At 41.8% G+C, this 21440-nt stretch overlaps 1 protein-coding gene, 1 long non-coding RNA gene and 1 pseudogene across 4 annotated transcripts; 1 reads left to right on the top strand and 2 right to left on the bottom strand.

Moving 5' to 3' along the window:
• Positions 1-358: 358 nt before the first annotated feature.
• Positions 359-12759, bottom strand: LOC113031889 (cingulin). Of its 3 annotated transcripts, none has more exons than XM_026184401.1 (11): positions 12668-12759; positions 9241-9459; positions 8170-9167; positions 7800-7946; positions 5791-5871; positions 4660-4764; positions 4249-4398; positions 3800-3958; positions 2791-2943; positions 2053-2244; positions 359-1223 (listed from the first exon to the last, which is right to left on the bottom strand). In XM_026184401.1, exons 2-11 carry the CDS (start codon positions 9410-9412, stop codon positions 1119-1121), a joined length of 2262 nt encoding a protein of 753 aa, XP_026040186.1. In that variant the 5' UTR covers positions 9413-9459; positions 12668-12759; the 3' UTR covers positions 359-1118. The 3 variants fall into 3 exon arrangements, with proteins under 3 accessions (XP_026040186.1, XP_026040185.1, XP_026040187.1); XM_026184400.1 differs by lacking the exon at positions 12668-12759 and adding an exon at positions 12460-12661; XM_026184402.1 differs by lacking the exon at positions 12668-12759 and adding an exon at positions 12460-12661 and having other exon boundaries at positions 7800-7943.
• Positions 12760-13388: 629 nt separating this feature from the next.
• LOC113031890 (lysosomal thioesterase PPT2-A-like) lies at positions 13389-20436 on the bottom strand (annotated as a pseudogene).
• On the top strand, positions 14501-15362 carry LOC113031891 (uncharacterized). Its single transcript, XR_003273819.1, has 2 exons — positions 14501-14564; positions 14903-15362. It is a non-coding gene; the product is annotated as an uncharacterized LOC113031891 (long non-coding RNA).
• Positions 20437-21440: the final 1004 nt, after the last annotated feature.

The raw sequence follows: 21440 nt of genomic DNA, 5'->3' as shown, positions 1-21440 counted from the left end.
ACGACAGTCTGACAGCATCTAAACATTAAAGCCGTCCCTCTTGGTTGAGCTGTAATGTTAGACGCACACTTCTCAGGGTTGGTGGAACTGCTCACGTTAGGTTTGGGAATTTTTCTTCCAAGTAACTGCCTCGTGAACTTTAAGAGACACATTGCTGCTGAGTTTTTCAAACATGTGGTTTGCTGCTTTGATTACCATGGAGTGTGAACTGTTTACTTACATTATATTAAAGTGAAGGATCACTACTGCAGAGCAGTCCAAAGGTAAGCAGATTGAACTTTAATTCTGGAGTGAAATGTCCCTTTAAGAAAGAACAAGTTGAAATGCAGTTTAAAATAACAAGAACTGCAGACTGAACTTATTTGGATCAGAGTTTTTAATCCTCTTGAGTTAAAAGGCAAAAAATGGGGGGAAAAAAAAATGTCTCAGTTCCCGACCAACAATACGAGACATGTAAACATTAAAGATGGTTGAAAATAATTCCAGAAAAATAGAAAGCGAGACAAAGAAAAATGGAAAATTAAAACCGTTAAAAACATTTCTTTGGTTGCACGTTTCCACTTAACAAAGCGTGACATCAGCACTGTAAACAGCAACTAGGCAGTTCTGTACTAAGGAAAAAGATGAATACAAGACGCCACCATAAAGAGTTTTAAAGATTATAATTAGCCCGCCCCCCCCGAAAAAAACAAACACCTTTTAAAGCGATATTGTGCCCGCTCCTGTCCTAAAGGACAATGACACCATTCAGAGATGTTCCCGCTGCATGAAATGATCTCACTGCGTAAACCCGTTACATTCAAAATCACATTTATACAGTAATCTGCTCGTATCTGAATCAAGTATTAAACATCCAGCCACAAGAGGACACACCAAACATTTCCCCTTCCAGAAAACAATCACACCGTCTCACTCACTCCACAGAGAAAAGTAGCTTCTTTCCTTCAAGTCTCATTAATCTGCAAGGATAAATATAAATAGACTTAATGTACACCAAGATAAATATGCTCAGGAGGCAGAAAGGAGGTGCGGAAAGTGCAAAGTGCTCCTCCGTCTTTGTGCAGTGAGTTTGCATGGCGTCGGTGCAGTGTGTCAGCCCGGCTCCTCCTCCTCCTCCATCACAGTGTGTGTTTGACGGCCGTCAAAGGCTCACGTTTGTTCTGCAGGTTCTGCTGCAGCTCTCTGAACAGATGGTCCCGCTCCTCAGCATCCAAAAGGATTTGCTTTAAAAAGAAGAGCACTCATAAGTACAGCGAGTTCATTGTTAGTTCTGTACTCCTCCTACTGCGAACAACAACACTGAAGACAACTTAACCAAGAAGTAATATTTGAATTCAAGTGGCAAGCAAAAAACAAAAACCACCTGTCTGAGCTTAACAATTCTTCTCGCGGTTTGGAAACACGAACAGAAAGGTTCATAAGTTCGAGAAGTTCCTAAATTAGTGCAGTGTTTCCATATTTTCTGTGATATTTTGATCAAAACGAAGCCTAAAGAACGCAACAAAGAACAGATTCTTTACTGCAGTCGTGTGAGGAGTCTATCAGCAGCAGATGTAAGCAGCAGTGCTTTCCACTACAAGTCTTAGGCCCTGTATCAGGTGCTCTGTCTTCACATACATGACAGCAAGGATACACACAAACACTGGCACTCACTCACTTCTTATTATTTGCCCAACAATAAATATTAAAGAAACATCAAGTATCGGTATTATTATCAAAGAGAGCAGATGGGGCACTCAAAGGATCCTGAACAGAAATCTATGGGTGGATTCAACAAACATGGCCTCCAATCAAGCTGCCAGGTGCATAAAGTGGTTCAGCGCTCTCATTGGCTGAGCAAAAACGCTGACACTGTTGGTACTGAGCTGTTAATGAAGCTCAAATGTTCTGAGACACTGGCATGTGCAGCACAAGTGCATCTTCCTGGGGATGAAAAGCTTTTTAATATTTATTTTGACACAGATGCAAAATATTTTAAAGCTTTTGTTATTATTTGAGGCGTTCAGAGTAGCTGCCTAAAATGCTGCAGAGTGGCACGAATTGCTTCTTTACCTCGATGAGTTTGTCCCTCTTCTCCAGGCTGTCCCTGAGTCTCCTCTCGCCCCGCTCTCTGTCCTCCCTGTCGTTCTGCAGCGCTCGGTCCGCCTCCTTCTTCTTCTTCTCCTTCTCCCTCAGCTCCTGCCGAGCGTCTCTGAGCTGAGCCGTCAGAGAGGACACCGTCCGACTGTGACTCTCCTGCTGACTCTGGAGAAAAAGCAGAATGAACGGCTCAGATTTGTTGTGGCTGTGATGTGGAGCTTTAGGGTCACAAACCGGAGGCAGCTTATGGCGATGATTTCATTTTAAATTTCAGTGTGGTTTTCCAGCCAGCACTGATTAGAAGCAATTTCTAAAAAACGAAGCACCACATTGTTTTGGAAGAGCAGCATTTTTACTGGTTAGATTATTAAGTTATTCCATTTTTTAAATTTCCTGTCATTTCTGTAAATCACTTGCTCTAACCTGTAGGAAAGGTACATTCAAAAGAAGTTTAACCGCTCGATCAGAGAAGCTAGGACTTAATTATCTTTCACATTATTTTTGATACATTAAAAAGTTTACAATTTAATATTTTTCCCTGTATTTTCAAAAGTTTCTGTCTTATAATCTATTATAAACTATGAATGTGTGTTTGAATGCAGACTTATTAGGTAAAAGTGGAAATTCATCACAAACTCAGCGGCTTTTTGCTTTTTCAGTTTTCTAATTAACTTGAAATAATTAACTCGTGTGGCCGGGCTAATCTCCCACCTGCACCATGTCCTGGTATTCCTGCAGGGTCGTTGTAAGCTTGGTGACCTCCTGGCACAAGGTGGCGCTGCTTTCCTCTTGATCCTTCAACATAGCTGCCAGTTCAGCCCCGCCCCCTCCTGACTGCTGGCCAATCACAGAATCTGAGAGAGCCTGGAAGAAAATGACACGTTTCTACTTACTGAAGTCAGTATTTACTGACAAACCTCAGCTTAGCTGTACAGAGGGAGGAATGCAGAGTTCATCCAGTCACACAGAGGAAAAAAAAACCACATGTCATATCCTAATAATACGAGAGACATGGCACTAAAAAGATCCTGACTTTAAATCTGGGGGAGAATACAGAAACATAAAAATGCTGATAGAAGTAAAACTTGCAGGGGAACCTTTCTAACTAGTTTTAATCACATCTGACTGATGCTCCTCATAGAAGCAGCTTTGGTTATTAGTCAAAGTTAACTCAGATAACTGCCCACCAGTGCATGGAGGCATTGCCCAGCGTTTCCCGGGGACTAAATAAGCACACAGACAGGCTCATAATTATACTGTTAGCACACTAATGACTGGTGGGTGTGTTTGTGTTCATGTGCATGCTAAATACAGGCGAAGCTTTTTCATTATAGTGATTAAATTCAATAAATTCAATTCATAATCTAATTCTAACCCAGAGAAACCAATCTAGCTCACTTTCTAGATTTGCTGATGCTACTGCAGGTTCATTCTGTCTGTGCACAATGACTTCCTGTCTAGTGCCAGGCTGTTCCTGTCTCTCTGCATAAAGCTCCAACAAACCTTCAATAAAGAGATGTGAGATTTGCTCTCAAAGCACTGAAGCATCAGCAGACTACAGCGAGCCTCAACAGTTAAGGAGGGCGCGGCTACTTTAGGGGTTTTTCTGCCCTGCTTCTGTGAGTGCTGTGCAAAAACATTTATATATCTCGTGTTTTACGGCCACAGGACAGTAAAAGGAGAAGCTTCAAAGAGGTTTGTTTGGCTGCAGGTGTATTACCTCCATCCCTTTCTCCAGTTGCTCTTTGAAGGTGCGGATGAGAGCCTCCTTCTCCTGCAGGACAGCAGTGAGGGCCCCGTCTCTCTGCCTCCACAATTCCCTCTCTTTCTCCACCTCCTTCAGCAGTTGCTCCTTCTCTCCCAGAGCCACCCGCAGGTCCTGAGTCAAAAACAGAGAGCTTCAAGTACATGTAGCACGACTAAAGTGCTGAGCGTGCAGTTGTGTTTTGCGTTTAATTGCGAGTATTTGAATTAAATAAAGTAACCAAATAAACAGATCAGTATGTGTGCAATGTATGAATGAGCATGCCTGCAAAATAAACAGCATGAGAGGAGCTGACAGGATTGTTTTATATTCCCCGAGTTGTCCTGCATCTCTAACCTCGTATCAAAAAGAAATAGAGGCACCGCCAAACAGGAGACCACCCGTGTGGCAGTGTGTGGTCTTACACTGATGATGTCCTGGTTGCACTGCAGCACAGTGTTGAGGGTGTCCAAGTCTCTCTCTCGGTCTCGTCCAGCCTTCTTCAGAGCCTCGATCTCCTTCTCCATGCTCTTCTCTTTTTCAGTTATTTCAGACCTCAGAGCCTCCAGCGCAGCCTGAAGATCAGAAAATGAAACAATCAGCTTATCGACAGAAAATAAACATAATTTTGAACTCAATAAAAAGTGTCCATCACAGTACTTCCACCCTTTCAGGGACAAGAGAGCTCAGTTTGCTGACTATCAGCAAAAATGTGCCTGCTTGTGCCGACAACCGCCGTGCTTCAGTGAGCCGGTAACATGTGTCATCATAAGCAGAGCATGCTTTGCTTTAATGTCAACAATCAGCATGAGAATGACAGACAGCACAGCTCTAACCTTGTTGTCAGAGATAATCTCTCTCAAGTTCTCAGTCAGCTTGTTGGCCAGCTCAGTCCCTGCTCCCTCCTCCACACACAGCCTGCTGATCAGACTCGTGCACTCCTGGAAGACAGGAAATATCTGTCTGTGAACACATTCGTGATCAGGGAAGACATTTTACCTGCATTTTCTGGATGTTAAATGATTGAAATCCTTTCTAAACGAGGATTACAGCGAGCTTTTAAAGCAAAATACTACAGAGAGTTACAATACCCAGAGGCAATGACTTGATATGGATGCAAGTGAGAAGCAGGTACACGGACATGCTCAAATCTGTTTAAAACCACAACTCTCAGTGTTCAAGTGTAAAGAAGGCAGAGGTGTGGATCAACACAAAATGAAGTATAATGCTGAAAATGTCAGTATTATGTTGGTTCTGCTGCTTTTACAGGACATGGTTCTCCTTTTGTAGCATATATTTACTGTCTTACTCAGTGGTTTCTGCATTAAACGGCTGAGGTAAGCAGACTTTGAGTGTTAGATGCAAAAATATAAAGTATGTGCATATTTTAAATGGAAGAGTTTCAGATTCAGATAAGGTTGGCAAAGAGAAAGTAAGCTGGAGCCAGCAGCTTGTTAGCCCAGCATAAAGACTGGAATAGAGAGAAAGAGCCAGTGTAAAGCTAGAGACATGCAGTCTCTGTCCACAAGCACATGTAAAACCAACTAATTATATCATCATATTATCATTGTCCACATAAAATACTAAAACGATTAAAAGATTGTAACTGAAAAGCTCCATCCTATTACATTATCCTTAACCATAAATGTCAATATTTTCTTTAATAGTCTCCATGATCCTCCAGTAACCTTCAGGTAAGAAAAACTTTCTGCTAGGTGAGCCCGGTTTTGTTTTGTGTTTTTGTGAGTCCACAAATTTTCCTGCTGTTAATCATCAACATGACAAGTAGCTACAAACACCGGCAGTCGTGATGAAAGCTTTCTCCGATCACTCGTGAACACACAGATTTGGCACTGCCACTTTAAACGTACAGCAGCTTCACAGAAAAACAACATTCCAGAGAGCTTTCGAGTCGGAGCCTCAGCAGCAGCAGCTCGAGCTGCCGCAACGCTTTCCACCTCACCCACCTGGATCAGACGCTCGCGGCTGTGCAGGGAGAGGCCGAGGCTCTGCAGCAGGGAGCTGCCAGCCGCCTCCTCCTGGACCAGCTGGAGGAAAGAGAAAAAACAGCTTCATTCAAAAGCCACAGAGAAGCCATGGAACAGCTCAGACTCCAGTACCTCATCAGAGAGTTTAAAGACGACCATTTCCATTATTGATTATTTTTTTGTGCGTTTGAAATGGTATTGGCTCAGAGTTTACCTCCTTTTAAAAATTAATTTTAAAAAAGAGAAGCCAATTTTTTTTTAAATTTGAGAACTTATACGTATTAAATATTTAAAGTATTTACTTAATAGGAAAATAATAATTACAAGATTTTCTACAGAGTAATCCCTGAAAATTCTCAGCATTGTTTAAACAGTGATTACAACTATTCCAACCTGCTGTGTGATAACTCATAAAACATTTAATAAATATATTTAAATATGCTCAGAACAAGCACTTTAGTCCTTTTTATTATTTCATTTCTGTAAGGATCCATTTAATTTAATACTTTGCAGCTTTGTTTCGGTTTTTTTTTTTTTTTTTTGCAAATCCCCAAAACTTAGAAATTAAATACCAAATTTTCCAAAGAGAAAAAAAGCTCTTCATTTGTTGATCTGTCATCACCCAACACTGCTTTAAAACTGAAAAGTTTCAATATAATGTGATGAAGAGGCCATGAGAAAATAGGTGGCTGTTGTGACTGTATTCATTTATGTTTCAGTTCAGCCCATTTCTTACAGTTACAAGCCAGAAGCAGCAGGAGGCAGTTTTCAGCTTTTTAATGGAACATAAAAAAAAGCATTCATCTGTTCATGAGGAAAATTCTTCCCTCAAGAGCTGCTGGAGATCAAAGAAAGCTAAAAGAGAGCGAGTACTGAATTTAAAAACATCAGTTTCCTGGAAAGAGAACAAAAACAAAATAAACTGTAACTGCTCGGGGATAAATTAGTAACTTAAATATCAGTTACTGCACGTTTAAACCTGCTGCTGTTTTCAGAGATTTCACATTAATTATTAATAATGTTCACCATGTGAACACAGCAGCCTCGCTGTGACAGGTCATGAGGCCGGTTAATGATATCCTATCATAAGACTACCGAGCCCGGGGCAAACTCCACCGGTCGGGGAAGATTCCAGTGAGAGGCTGTGAGTGTGTTTGTGTTGTGCGTGTCTTTATGTGCACCTGAAAATGAGGAAATGTAGACACACCCTGCACAGATACAAAACCAACCACCCAACCTCCATTCCTTTCATAATGCTATATTTGTACTCGGTCAACACTCGCAGGGTGGCTCACGGAGCTGTTTGCACATGTGACAGAGGAGCTGCTGTGTCACTCTGCTGCAATAAACCTGTTTTTCTTCTTAGAAATAAAAGGCTGGAGACATTTACCTCGTGTGACAGCGGATAAAAATAACTCTGTGGTAATAAATAAATATCTCTTAAATCACAATATCAGCAGCATCTCCGTTCAGTTTACCCTTCAAGCTAGTCTAGATACCAGTAGTTAGTAAATATGGCCTTTGGACTACCGAAGCCTAGAATGAGATGTTTTCACCTCCCACCTGGCTTTGCTTTTGCTTTCATATCCACAAGAGAAATGATGGCAATCAGAAAACTCTGTGTGATGCCACTGTGACATTACCCACTGTGACATCCCAATCTAAAGCTGCACCTTTTAAATTTTGACTGTTGCCATCTTTTTGTTTGTTTTTTTCAACTCGGACATTATGAATTCCGAAGACACCGATGACCCACTTCATCATCCATGTGAATTAAAGTAGGACCATGTTACGGTCCTACCATAATTTATCAAATGAACATGATGCTGCGTTATAAAGGACTATCAAATGAGCGTGTCAGATCAATGAGGTCACAAACTGAGTGAGAAGTAGGACAGTTTTCTTAGAGGCCCTGCCGACCAGTTTTTCAAACTGAAAACTGGATTCATTTTATTATTCAACATCTAAAGAACAAACTGAAAGCTTACAGGGGCCCAGTCTTGTGATCCGTTGACTTCCACTTGTTTGCTTCTCCCATGTTTCAGCTCAGCCTCCAGGGTCCTGATGCGGGATGCAGCTTGGTCAAGTTGGCCTTTTAGGTGCCGGATACCATGATGAACTCTAGCAGCAGTCTTCTAAAATAAAATAAAAAAGCCTCACAATAAACACGGTGTGGGCTATTATGCAATACACAAAGAAAAGTAACGCGTGTAATTCTAATCATGTTGGATGTTTGGACAAGCTGCAGCTGTTCCTGGATAAACTATTGCAGCCACGGTCAATATTTACAGCTACTAGCACACATGGCAACTGCTCAAAGTTCATCCAGGCCTGCATGATCTTCTACAGCACACTCACCTCACGGTGAAGAGGCATGAACTCATCCCTCAGCAATGTTAGGACATCCCCATTCTCTTCATCCCCTCCGTTCTCCACATCCCTAAAGTTCAGCACCCTGGTCACTGTGGGTGATGCAGTCTCCTCGATTTTTCCCAGGTACCTCCCATCCCTTTTGCCCAGAACGGGGATTTTACTTCCTGACGGAGAACTGACCGGCTTCCCTCCAATACTTCTCAGCTCTCTCAGCATGAAGTTGACTGACTGATCACTTGCTGAATCAAAGGGGTCATTCCCGTCCAGAGAATCAAGAGACTGAATGGACTCCGTGTGGGAAGGAGCTCGTAACGAGAGACTGGACCCTGCCAGGGAGGCTGGGCTGGAGTTGACGGATGGCACCCTCTGCCAGTGGAGGGGCACGCTCTGGGATCTATCCTGGGACAACGGGGAGAAGGGCTGGAAAGGCATGTGACGAGGAACCCCACAAACTGACTCGTAATCAGAGTCGGACACCCGTAAGGAATCGCAACCTTCGCACCCCTTCCCTTTTCTGCATCTTTTCCCCGTTCTGATAAAATACGGACACGTGTCCCACTTCTCTGACCAGCACTCGTACTCTGAAAGCGCCATATTCTCCTTGAGCATCTCCCTGTAGCCTTCCTTCTCCACCTCTCCTTCCTCCTCGCTGGTGCTGCTCCTGCTCTGAAAGTCCTGCAGATGCCTGTGGCAGTAGTTTTGGCGCACCCACTGTCTGATTTTGTCCCTCTCATGCGTCAGCTTCTGAAGGCGCTCAGACGAAAGCACCCTCACCCTGGCTATGACCGTGTCAAACTTGAACACGCGTTCTAGCAGGCACACGCATTTGCCACATACAAACTCCCCCTGCCCGCCGCCCCGTGGTACAGACTGCCCCAGTATGTGGGTCAACACCGTGAGCAGATCCACGCTCTTGGAGGGGGAGCTCACGGACATCAGGGACTTGGAGAGAGAAACGGAGGAACCAAGAGATAACGTGCTGCCTGTGAAGAGAAACAAAATGTTTACTTTTACATTATTACAATATGTTAAGCATTTTTTAAGCTCTATACTCACCCCAGGAGCTGCTCTGTGATGACTGGGACCGGCTCCCTCCTCTCAACGACCCTGTTGGGGTCCAAGGCTGACCAGTTTTCTTATTCTGGCCCCCAAACAGCCACCGCCGTTGGTTTCCCTGGAGAGCTCCGCCACATATTTGGCACTGGTCCTTTTTACTTCTGGAGGACATCTTGGACAGATGGACTTCTTCCCCTTGTTGTCCAATAGATGAGGAAACTGTAAATTAAAGCAGAATTTAGCTCAAATGTTTCATACAGACACTGATGGAAATTCTCATCATTTACTACTGACGGCCTGGTGTTGTGAACACTGTATGATCAATATTAGGCAGAACAAAGTTTGCTTTTGAACTACACACATAAGCTGGATCCATTTCCTTTTTGGCCTGGAGGGCAAAAATTCCAAGATTTTCAAACACAATTTTGGATTTTGATTGATCAGACCACAGGAAGCTTTTACTTCCACCCACTCCATCACAAACGAGGCCCAGAGAGGGCTGCTGGGGTTCTGGCCTCTTTTTGTTTTCTTTTGTTTTGCTTGGTGGAGTTCTAACTTCCATTTATGGTTCCAGCACTGGTCTGTTGTAAGCCCACAAAGTGATTTCCACTACAGAACCATGTGTGTTTTAATGTAATTGCAGCTTGAGGATCCAAACATAACACACATTAGTATTTTTCCACCCTTGTTCCTTGTGTAGAGAAGTTTTTTCTCTATTCTCCAATTCTTTATTTGATATATATCATTTTCACACATCTCAACATTTCTGGAAACAGGGTTGTGCATTTTTATGATGTTTGGATTTACATAACGAGGAGACGCTCAAGCTGGTTTCTTTGTGTCAACAGAAAATTATTATGTTAGTGTACTTTGAGGGCTCTGCAGATTACAGTCTTCTTCTTTGGCTTCCTCCTCTGTCACACCCTCTGCTTGTCCTCCATCACTACATCCATAAATGCCTGGCAGCTCTAGCTTCAACATCCTTTCTCCATCATATCCACCATCCCTCCCGTGCACATGTCTAAGCCACCTCAGCCTCGTCTCTCTAACTTTGTTTCAAAAATGCTCGACCTGAGCCGTCGCTCCCAATGACAGCTTTAACACCTTCAACTCCGCCACCAGCTCAGCGCCACCGTCTCACAGCAGGTCTCCCTACCATATCGTAAAACCGTCCCTTTCTCTCTGCCTGCTATCCTTCAGTCACAAATCACCCTGACGCCCGTCTCCACCCACTCCACCCTGCCTGCATTCTCAACAACAGGTATTTAAACAGCTACTTTTATTGTCTCTGCTCCTTGCATGTTCACCACACCACCTAAATCCCGCTCCTTCACACACGTATTCGGTTTTGGTTCAATTGACCTTCACTCCTCTTCTGTCCACAGCATACCTCCACCTACTCCAACTACAGGTCACAGTGTTGTCTGACAACATGATGCAGAGACTTCTGCCTTACCTCACCTGTCAACCTTTGACCCTCTCTTCTCTATGCTTCTCCATCAACACTCTCAAAGTAAACATCAGGTGTGTGGAGCTCTTTCTCAGAATGAAGCCGCACTGATGCTCACTGTTCCTCACCTCTCTTCTTAACCTAGCTTCAACAATTCTTTCCCATATCTCTAGTGTGTGGCTCATCATCTTCATCCTTCTGTTACTACAACTTTGCACATCAACCTTATTGTTGAAATGGATGAGTAGATCCAAGATTCTGTTGAACAATCTGATTAGAAACTTAACTGCTGTCTCTGACATCACCATAGCTCCACAGGTTTGTCATCGGGGCAAACCACCTTTACACTCTTCATAGCTGCCCTCACTTTCTTTTAATCCTCTGCACTTCCTCATTCTCTAGCTTTCCTCCATCCATCCTAGTAACCCTCCTCTCTTTCTCCTTTTCTTCAGTCATCAGCTCCTCAAAGTACTTCTTCCATCTTCCTAGCACACTCTCTTAAAATGTTATGAAAGCTCCATCTCTATTCTGAATCACTCTAGCCTGCTGCACATCCTTTCTAGCTTGACTTCTCTGCCTAGCCAACCATTACAAGTCCTTATCTCCTTCCTTAGTGTTCAGCCTCAAACAAAACTTACTTTTCCTTTGCTGTACACTTAGCTTTTTAGTACTTCTGTCTACAGACTTCATCTCCCTGACTATACCATTTTTTCGTCGAATACCTTCTTGTACTTCCTCATTCCACCACCAAGTCTTCTTGTCCTCAGCCCTCTGCCCAGAGGATAGGCCAAAGAAACTTCTGCTGTGCTTCCTCAGTCATTTGGTAACTCTTTCCTATCACCCAGGGCCTGTGCCAGCTCCACACTGAATCATCTTCCACCATTTAATCCTTGCCTCTGCCTTCATTTGCTTTCTCTTCTTCATTTTCAAAGCCATCCTACAGCCTGCAGACACCCAATCCTGCCCAGCTACATTCTGTCTTTCCGACTGTTCCTTTTGCATAAGATATACTCCCCCACTGTTGCATAAAGCCTTCTGTCTTGATGAAATGTTCACTTTAGCCATGTCCAGCCTTTTGGCACAAACTACTACCATCACCATACCTACCAACACCTATTCATCTACAAGTTCACTCCAATCGTCATTCTTCCCCTGGGGATCCTCCCTGCAGATTACAGTATGTTGATCTAGTTCCACTATCACAGTGGCATACTAGCTTACTGAGAAGGTAATGAATTTCTTCTGGTACAACATTCATCATAGGCAACAGTGTTCCTGACTTAAAGTTTAAATGGATGGCTGAGAATTGTCTGTATTTTCCAGCTGCCTTCACACTTAGCACGACTCGTTCTGACATTATCAGCAGCCTGACTGGTGCTCTGATTTACAGCTTTCTGTTCCCTCCGTGGATGTTTTGAGCCCTGTGCTGTCTGCAGCTACAGGCTGTTTACAGTAGCTCCCCACAGGGCGGGACACGTCGACCTTGAGCCACGCTGACAGTGAAGTGCAGCCAGACTGTCGATGAATGAATCTGTCTTTCCAGCTTTCGCCCTTCGAAGGGCGCTCAGCTGTTTTAAACCCCAGCCTGTCCCGTCCCACAACATGTTTCCAAAAAGGAAACCCATCCCCATCTAGTGGAAAACATTTCAACTCCGTCTATCTGCCTCTATTTTAAGCTACCGAGGTCTAGAGATTGAACGTGAAAGCAGCGTAGTTGATCCAGCACGAGACAAATCCACGGGGAAGTTTTCGAATCGGTGTCAACTTACGCTGAAAGTCCTGCGGGCCTCTCAGAGGGAGGAAGGTTTGAAAGAGCCGGCGGAAAGCTTCATGGTCGCGACAGAAAGAAAGAAGCAGGAGACACAAAAGATTTCCAACCAGAAAAATCTCCACCGGGAACTGAGCCGGAGCTGCGTTGCAACACACCGGAGAGGAGGAGGAGAGGTGGGTGTCACCTTAGTGACGTCACCGTCATACCTGTTAAAGAGCAACAGCTGGAGCGAGTCAGTAAAGATCGTTACTGCTCTCGTGTGGCTCTGCGCTGACTCGTAGGCCCACTACCACGCCTGCTTTCACTAATGTAATGAGACACGCAATCGGCCTTTCTGTTATGGAAGCTTTTTTAATTTTCGCATTATGTACTTTTCATATGAAAAGTAGGCTACATAATGCTAAAATTAATTTTTTTTTAAAAATGTGTTTTTATTTATATATTTAAGTAGTAGTAGTAGTGTTACACAATAAGTCGATGTAAAATCATTAATTATTACAGATCCACTTCTTGACTCTGACCTTTTTAGTAATTCAGCTGCAGGGTCAAATACTAAGTCATTTTTATGCTATTTTGTCACATAGAATCTAATCTGGATGTAAGAAATAATTATGAGGGGAAAACTGCGTATGGAAGATTAAATATATTGAATTTTTTCCTATAAAAATGAAATGAAAAATATATTAGCTAATCACAATTTAAAGTGAGACTGTGAATCAGTAACCCTTGTTGGAGAAAATGAATTGGATTAAGTGATTGATCACACTCCACCATGACGCTTTAATCTAATCATGAGTGAAGTGTCAGCAGTGGGACAAACTGTATGTAAAATCTAAGCCAGGTCAAAGAGCCGGTTTAGATTTTCACTGCTGTTTAACTAGAAAATATGTTGACTTACAATAACGACTTCAACTAGACGCTGGAGAAAAGTTTGGCAGAAGCATTATTTGCTGGTTTACATTCAAAAGTAATTAAGTCTCTATTCTTATGAGCAAAGCTAAATTTGACAATCGTAGGTAGCATCATAAATCTGCAGTTAAAGTCACAGAAAAGCATGAAAATATGAGAAATTTCTGAGAATGCATTTTAGAAAAAAGTTCATATAATAAAGTCATTCAGGTCATTAGCTGGACTGTACAGTCTGGGGGAACCAGACCAAGCATTGCAGAGATGCAAGTTTTCATGAAATATGTTAATGCAATAATGAAATACACCTCACGAAGGGGAAACTAGGAAATAGCTTTGATATAAATACATTGTTATAAATTACAATACAGTTCCACCAGAGGGCACTGAGTGATTAATCAGGAGCTCAGCTATGCATACAGCCGATTCTTCACCACCACGGGTGTGATACTGACAGCAAGCACACAGTGGACAGGAAGTCTCATTTAGTTATACTCTGTACTCCTGAGTATACTACTTCCTCTCTCCTTGTATATCTTGCTCACCTCCTGCCCTCACACCGCCATCTGAAGGTGCACGGAGCGGAAGTGAGGATGTACAGAATGAGAAATGAGAGCAGCAGCTACGCTCAATATTCAAGACATTTCCATTAAGGACTTCTCAAGGTACAAAAAAGGATCACAAAGTTTTGGCTGTGTACAAAATGCACTTTCTGTGAATCAGACAAAAACAACAGTTTAAAAGATGTTTCATAGATAGTTATTATCAACATAACACTGATCAGTGGAAAACATTAAATAAGATGGCTTATAAAGAGATAGTTCATCATAACCTGAAAGCTGATTATAAATGCAACTTATACACTTATATAAGCAAATCATGTTAATAAAATAAAAACCTTTTTAAAAATTTACAGCAGTCAGTTGTGCAGTATGAATAGTGCAGTAAGCACAAATCCTGCACATTTGCACAGACAGGAGTTAAATCATTGTTTTCTTTGATTGCACTAAAAGTATTCACATGTGGACGGACGTCCACGGTTTTACTGTTGGAGAGTTTTTATGTGAGCCACTTCTCCATGCAGTTCCTGAACACTGTGAAGTTGGAGTGCCAGGTTGTGTGCTTCACCCCCGAATGAACACACGTCACCAAGTCGCCACGTTGGTCCAGCGTCTTCAGCCCAAACGCATCGTTCAGGTAAAACTGAGAGAGCAGAAGGAAATGACATGATTCAAGTTGTGTTTTTGAATGAACACAGTGGAGGGTCTGCAGTGAAAATAGTAGAGATATTAAAAAAATCCAAGTTTAGTTTAACACATTTGCAATAAAATACATTCAGCTAACATTTTATTCTCTACAAGAGAGCAGTCTAACACAGCAGTCCAGCAGGAGGAGCTTTTTTGAGTTGGTCTCTGTAACATCCTTTAGTTTTGAGTTCTTTCTTAAACTTCCTGTGCCTACTTCTGGTTTTCTTTGTGTGCTCATTCTCATTTCTCACATTTGTGCCCCTTCGATCCTCCTACCTGTTTATCCAGAAAACAATCTCATTACTCCATTTTGAAGAACGTCTCGATTCCTAAAACACGTCTGGTGACAGACAACAGAGGAGGCTTGCTGCAGGAGCTACGACTGAAGACGCACAGGCGCGTCCTTTTTCAAAAGCATTTTTTTTACCTGTGATGCATGATAGAGGTGTGATACACTGCTGGAACATGTTGGTGGGAGGAGAACTCCAAAATGAAGTATTCCTACCTTTGGAGCATCTGCACAAATTGTATGTTCTGTTCCCTGGCTGACTCCAGCCTCTGCCTTCCTCCTCTTCCTCCTCTGGCTCAGCTTTGAAACCTCTGCACCTAGCTCCACCCGTCTCTCCCTTCATCTCTCCTCAGCAGACTGACCCACCTTCCTTTCAGCCTCAATTCCACCACCACTCCCTCCCCATCAACCACCCTGAGTATTTTTATTTTGCTAATAAAATGATCTGTTCATCCTTAATTTCCTCCCTTCAACATTTGTGTGTGTGTGTTAAAGAAAATGTGTATAATATCCTGCCACACTTGCATGCTGTGAATGTCACTAAAAGTAGCTCTGCTATGAGATAATAAGATACAGCAGACAAATGATTCAGCTTTGCCACACATCCATCCATCTATTCTCAATTCATAAATAAAACATGGACTGTATAATGCAGCACAACTAAGAAACACCACCAATTTCCACAAAGCTGAATCAACACCTCTGTAACAGACTTAATATTATGTCAGTCATTAAGTGAAAACCTACAGCAGGACTGTGTTTTTAGCTACACCTCAATAAAAATGAAGTGTGTTGTACAGGCAGCACTTCAGTTTGCCACTAACCTCCTGCTTCTGCATTTCTACGACGTTTTCGCTGCTGTCATAGAATCCGAAGTGGCTGCACAGAAAAAAGGAAGCAGTTGTTTCAGGTAAAGATGTTTCATAACTTTTACCACAAACTGATCACTTTGCAAACACATCGAAGGCTCTGCTGGTAAAAATGTTGTTGTCTCCAAACCGAGTATCTTTACAGTTTTAGTATAGGATAGGATAGAATAGCCCTTTATTGTCATTGTACATGTATAACGAAATTGTGCGTGCTCCACATAACTGTTCTGGAATAAAGTTTTATTAGCAGACAGCAGGAATAAATAGCAATCAGAAGAAATGTGCACAAACATAAGAGAAAGGCACACATTTGAGAACAAAACAGTTGCAAAGTGCAAAGAAAAGACTTGGTCTGGCCTGAGTGATGAGGGTTACTCTGGCTCAGACCGTGGCTCAGAGCAGTGAGGTGAGTGGGGGGATGAATGGCTCAGGGGGAGGAACTGTTTGTGAGTCTGAAGGTGGGACCTGACTGACCTGAGTGCAACTGAATACAAATATTGTACTTTGAATCCAATATGGAAAAGGACCGACATGCATCTTAAGGTGACCATCACATAAAGTGCTGCTTTGTGGCCCACAAGCAGCAGAATGCACTACAGGAAATTTTGTTCCTCCAAAATTCATGTCAGGATTTTTTTCGATTGATTGAAAGCCAACAGAAGGAAATTGATGGGTCAATTTTTTTCAAACAGTCTCGCCAGTGTGACATAATGAGCCACCTCTCATTTACAAAATGTAAATGAAAGAGAACAAACAGTGTGTGCTGTAAAGCTGATGACAGTGAGACCTTGACTGCCACGGTGTGATGACACCATCATCCGGTCCTCCAATTAGCACCAACTTCTCGATTTGCAGGAAGTTTTCCCTCCACGCTGTGAAAGGAAAAGCCAAAGGCATGAACGTTTGTTTTCGCGCTAACCAGTGCATATGATGACTATACCAGATCCAATACCTGTCATGTCACTGTGAGGTCGTTCACCATTAAGGAGAGGCAGAAAGATGTTGTTCCGCAGGTAGCTGAGTCTTTGGTGAGGGTCTGTGGACAAAATATGTTTTATATTTCAGTAAATGTGCAGACTGTCTTCAGTTAAATCTGAAGAACTCTTGTTTTCTCACCGTTCCAGTAGTCACAAATAGACACTTTTTGACCGAATTTGTTGTAGCAGATAAAATGCACATTCTTCTTTAAGGTTTTGTGGAATACCTTCTGCAGGTAGTCTGTGTCTGTGGAGTAAGAGGATAAGATCAAGTTCATCTTAAACATCCTGGTGACTATTGAGAAGTGTGTTAAAAAGCTCACATTCTTTAAATGTTGAAGCTTATGCAGACAAGTTTTTAAAAGCTCTCTGACCTCCGTACTGTCCAGCCAGTGGGGATGACAGTGAAATGAAGGTGTGCACATTGTGGTTGGGAGTCGTGGAGAGAAGTGCTCGACAAATTAGACCACCTTCATGGAAAAAAAGAGACTAAATATGAGTCTCAGCTTCAGAAATTTCTACCTTAAATTCATCAGTCCTCACTATTATGCAGTTTCTCTATATAACTACTGCGTACTACGATAGAGATGAACCAGCGGCTAGAAGTGGAAGAGTGTGATGTGTCGTATTTTTACCTAAACTTGCTTAAACCTAACCAATGAATAAAAGTTAAAACATGATAACAATAATTAATTTTAAAAAATTAAATCAATCACACAGACAAAGTAAAAGCTAAATTCAAAATTCAAAAAGTCCCAGTGGGATATAAACTATTGTCTCCTGGATGAAAATCCTCTAAATTATGACTTTACCACCTCTCCAAACTCTAAATGTGGACCTTCTAAGTCCCCAGAATTGGACCTTTATTTCTCAGTTGTCAGGTGGGCATCAACGCTATAAGACTATGTTTTTGTTATTTTTCTATCAAATCTGTTTTTCTATTAAATGTTTAATTGTACGGCAGGAGCACCTTGTGAAAAGCACAGAAGATGGACACCATCAGGAGCATTTTTCATGATGGAGTTGAAGGACTGCCTGAAGTCTGGGACCTGCTTCCACAGCGGCTGCAGACTCAACAGGTCGTCGTACAAGTCAATCACTGTGACCTCAGTGCCTGGATGCACCTGAGAAGTGCAAAGAAATTGAAGTGGAAGTAAAACTTTTGGCACAATGAGGGGAAACGTCAGCTGTCATAAATCTTCAGCCAGGTGCTCGAATGCAGAACTCTTAAGTCAAAACTGATCCTGAGGAAATGAAAGACACAGAGGAACAGAAATCGCTAACTGGAAACCATTTGCTGATTTTCACTTCACTGTTTTGTTTTATCTGATATGTTATCAAGTCCAATATCATTTTAAGTATTTTATTCCTACTTGAAATACAAAATTCTGCCTTGAACCTACAGTAGGATAGAAGCTCTTGATTTGCGTGTTGAACATTTGGTGGATTCAGGTACCGTTGAGGAAATACCAACCAGTTCAATTTACACACAAACAGATTGTTGTTTAACCAGGAAAGACCCACTGAGATTTATAATGTCCTTTACACGGCCAACCTGGACAACAACAGCACTAAAACACATGACACGTAAATCTTTACAGAGCATGAATTTTTATGTTGATCGAGATTATTAACCCTGTCATGCATGGATTATGAAAACCTCGATCCAGATTTTTAAGCATTTTTATTCATCTTTAGGAATTAAACATGAATAAAAACACTTAAGAAAAACTCTGATTGAGGTTGTCATAATTCATGCATGACAGGCTTAAATAAGAATAATTACAATGAAACACGTCATACATCTATAGTAACATAAAAGGACCAGTGGGTGGTGTGGAGTGACACATCAGTGTCCAGTGTAGAGGTTTATGTGCAAGTATGCCATCGACACTGACACAAATACAAGAAAACAGCCTTTGAATAGCTGTCACTGTAGTGACCACTATACATGAACGGGTTAACATATTATTAACATATAAGGTGAACAAAATTGGCCCCAGAATTGATCCCTGGGAAACACCTTCAACCACATCAAGGAAGCAAGAGGTGATGCGTTCAGCATTCACACACTTAGTTCTGTTGGAAAGATCATCTTTGAACCACTCACAGTTTTTGCTTCAATAGCTCATGATCTACAGTGTCAAAAGCCTTGGAAAAGTCCATGAAAAAGGCTGCACAGTGTTTCTGTGCAAAGCCTCAATAAAATCATTTAGTACTTTTAAGGCTGCTTGAACAGACTGAACACGTGATCTAATATCATGACTGATGAGATATTCCTTCCTATTGCTCACTTACAAGAGACACTTTGGGGGCTTTTCATTCGTCTTTGGAAAGGATCAAACAACAGTCGAGCGCACAACTGTAGTTTATATGGTTTTGGATGAATAATAACAAGCATAGAATCATAAGCACATTATCTGCCTGCTGCGGTGACAGAATACAGTCAGAACATCCCGTGCAAAAGATACTCGGAGCAAATCCAGTTTAAAAAGTAATCATTTCAAAGTCTTTTAACTTGAAATGTAAGTCAAAGAAGTAAATCTTTAAGCGTGATCACTGAGTTCTAATAACTAGTACTTAATGATCAGACTTACCCCCTTTTAGCATTGTTCTCTGTCAATCAACAGCTTGGCGGCTGGATCCCAGCATCCATAAGAGTGTGAGTGTTAGTTCGGTTAAAAGCACCTGAAAATGTTTTTAATGCTCAAATAGAACAGGAAAGCTCTGTGTGAGTACCAGTTTATTTATTATTAAAAAAAATAAAATAAAATCACTGTTGTGAACTGTAATGTTTGATAAAGTTGGCTTTAGTCGAAAAATATGCAGACTTGTTGCCCCAAAGTTACTGAAAGTCAACCGAGAAAATGATACAAACTTGTTTTGACTGCGTGTGCAAATGAGGACAAGCCTCGAACTTGAAAACACATTTTCATTATTTTATAATAAATATGTAAACATGCTTGTACGCAGTTTTTAGTACCGCTCTAGAGACAACGCAGGAAAACTGGTTTTAAATTTGAACAGCTACTCTGAACATGAACTTGGCCTGGAGACGTTAATCACTGAGCCCGAGTCCTGCGGTCCGTTAATAGCTAAACACTTCCACCAGAAACACATCCCCGAAAAACCAAAGTCTAAACGCAACCGTGGACACAACAGGACCGCCTTAAGACTCTAATATCGAACATTAACAGGCCCGTGAGTCTTTGTGCACATACAAGTTTGCACAAAACACATCAAAGTAAAGGCATCACCACAAGCACGAATAATACATCACTTTTAATTCCTGTGGTAAATAAAGCGGCTCTAACGCATTTGGAGCTGTTTTCGAGCCTTGTTGTTCTGCAGCAGAGATATAGCACGCTGTGCGCGGTCCTACCTTCTTTATGAACCTTGACAGGTTCTGGAACTGCTGTGGTCCATCAAAGATGCCATGCACGATGATGACTGGTTTATAGCTGTCCACGCAAACACCTGCGACCACCAGCAGCAGCAGCAGCAGCATCGGGCCACGCGACCCTGCGGCTACCCGTGGACACTTCATCTCCGCCCGGATACAGGTGAGAAGCAGTGCGGGGGGCTGTAGATGATCCCGAGGACTTTGACCTGAGGTGGTGTCGTTAATACGGCCGATGAGGGACTACGGCTCTCTTCATACTGACAACCAACCATACATGAGCGCGAGCTGCTTCCTCTTTATACACATGTATTTTTTCCACAGGCCACATCCGCTTTTACAGAATCACACCCCTTCAACATTCAACGGTCTGAACCCCATCGATAAAGCAAAAGTCTTTTCGACCTTTTACTCACTTATAATTAATTTGAGACAATTAAAAAAATGTTGCATTTTAATAAATGAAAGTTTTTTAATTTATATTTTCATCTGTTAGATGAACTCACAAATACACACAAGGCATACGTTAACATCACGTTGCTGCTCATCTCTTGCTTCTGTTCATGTGTTTGACTTCATGTTACAAGTGACGTGAACGTTTGTTTGTTTAAATTAAAGTTGTCTGTCTTAGCATTAAGTCTGTTGGTGGTGGTGATATTGTGTGTGTTAGACTGTTATTATAATAGCAGGAAGTTGGGGTGGATCAGTGGCTCAGCTAATATAACTTTATATTGACTCATCATGTACCACTTGTAAAAGCCGCGTGTTTTTGTCATGTTTAATTGTGATCAGAAACAATAAGCTTTAAAATTGTTGTCCAACTAAAAGCCAGAACCTAAAGATTTTTGTTTACAATAAAAGAATTGGGAAATTGAGTTCTGGTTGTGAAATATCTCTAAAAATCATAATATGAATTGAAGAAGCTGGAAACATAGATTCGACAAAGACACAGGACAGTACTGTATGTGAGGCTATGCCCGGTGTATTCAACGCCATTTTCTTCGCAGATTCTACTTCTGATAACATGTTATACTTTCCCCTGTTTACTTTTTTCATAGTGTTTTGTCAGAGAATATATACCTTATTTTATGATCTCTTATGAAAGTGGAAAGACAGGCTGACATATGAGATCAGGCAGGACTCTGCAGATGATATTGTGACCTGTAGTGAGAGTATGGAGCAGGTGGAAGAATAAGAAGAGAATTATTAAATGTAAAACGTATTGTCCTGCTCTTATTTTCTGTTTGTTTGCGGAACTGGATGTTTTGGTTTGTTTTATTGCTAGCTGGTG

The sequence above is a fragment of the Astatotilapia calliptera genome, chromosome 11, assembly GCF_900246225.1.
Source record: "Astatotilapia calliptera chromosome 11, fAstCal1.2, whole genome shotgun sequence".
NCBI classification, from domain to species: Eukaryota; Metazoa; Chordata; class Actinopteri; order Cichliformes; family Cichlidae; genus Astatotilapia; species Astatotilapia calliptera.
The sequence above is the reverse complement of the archived record's forward strand: the minus strand, read 5'-3'. Positions and strand labels throughout refer to the sequence as shown.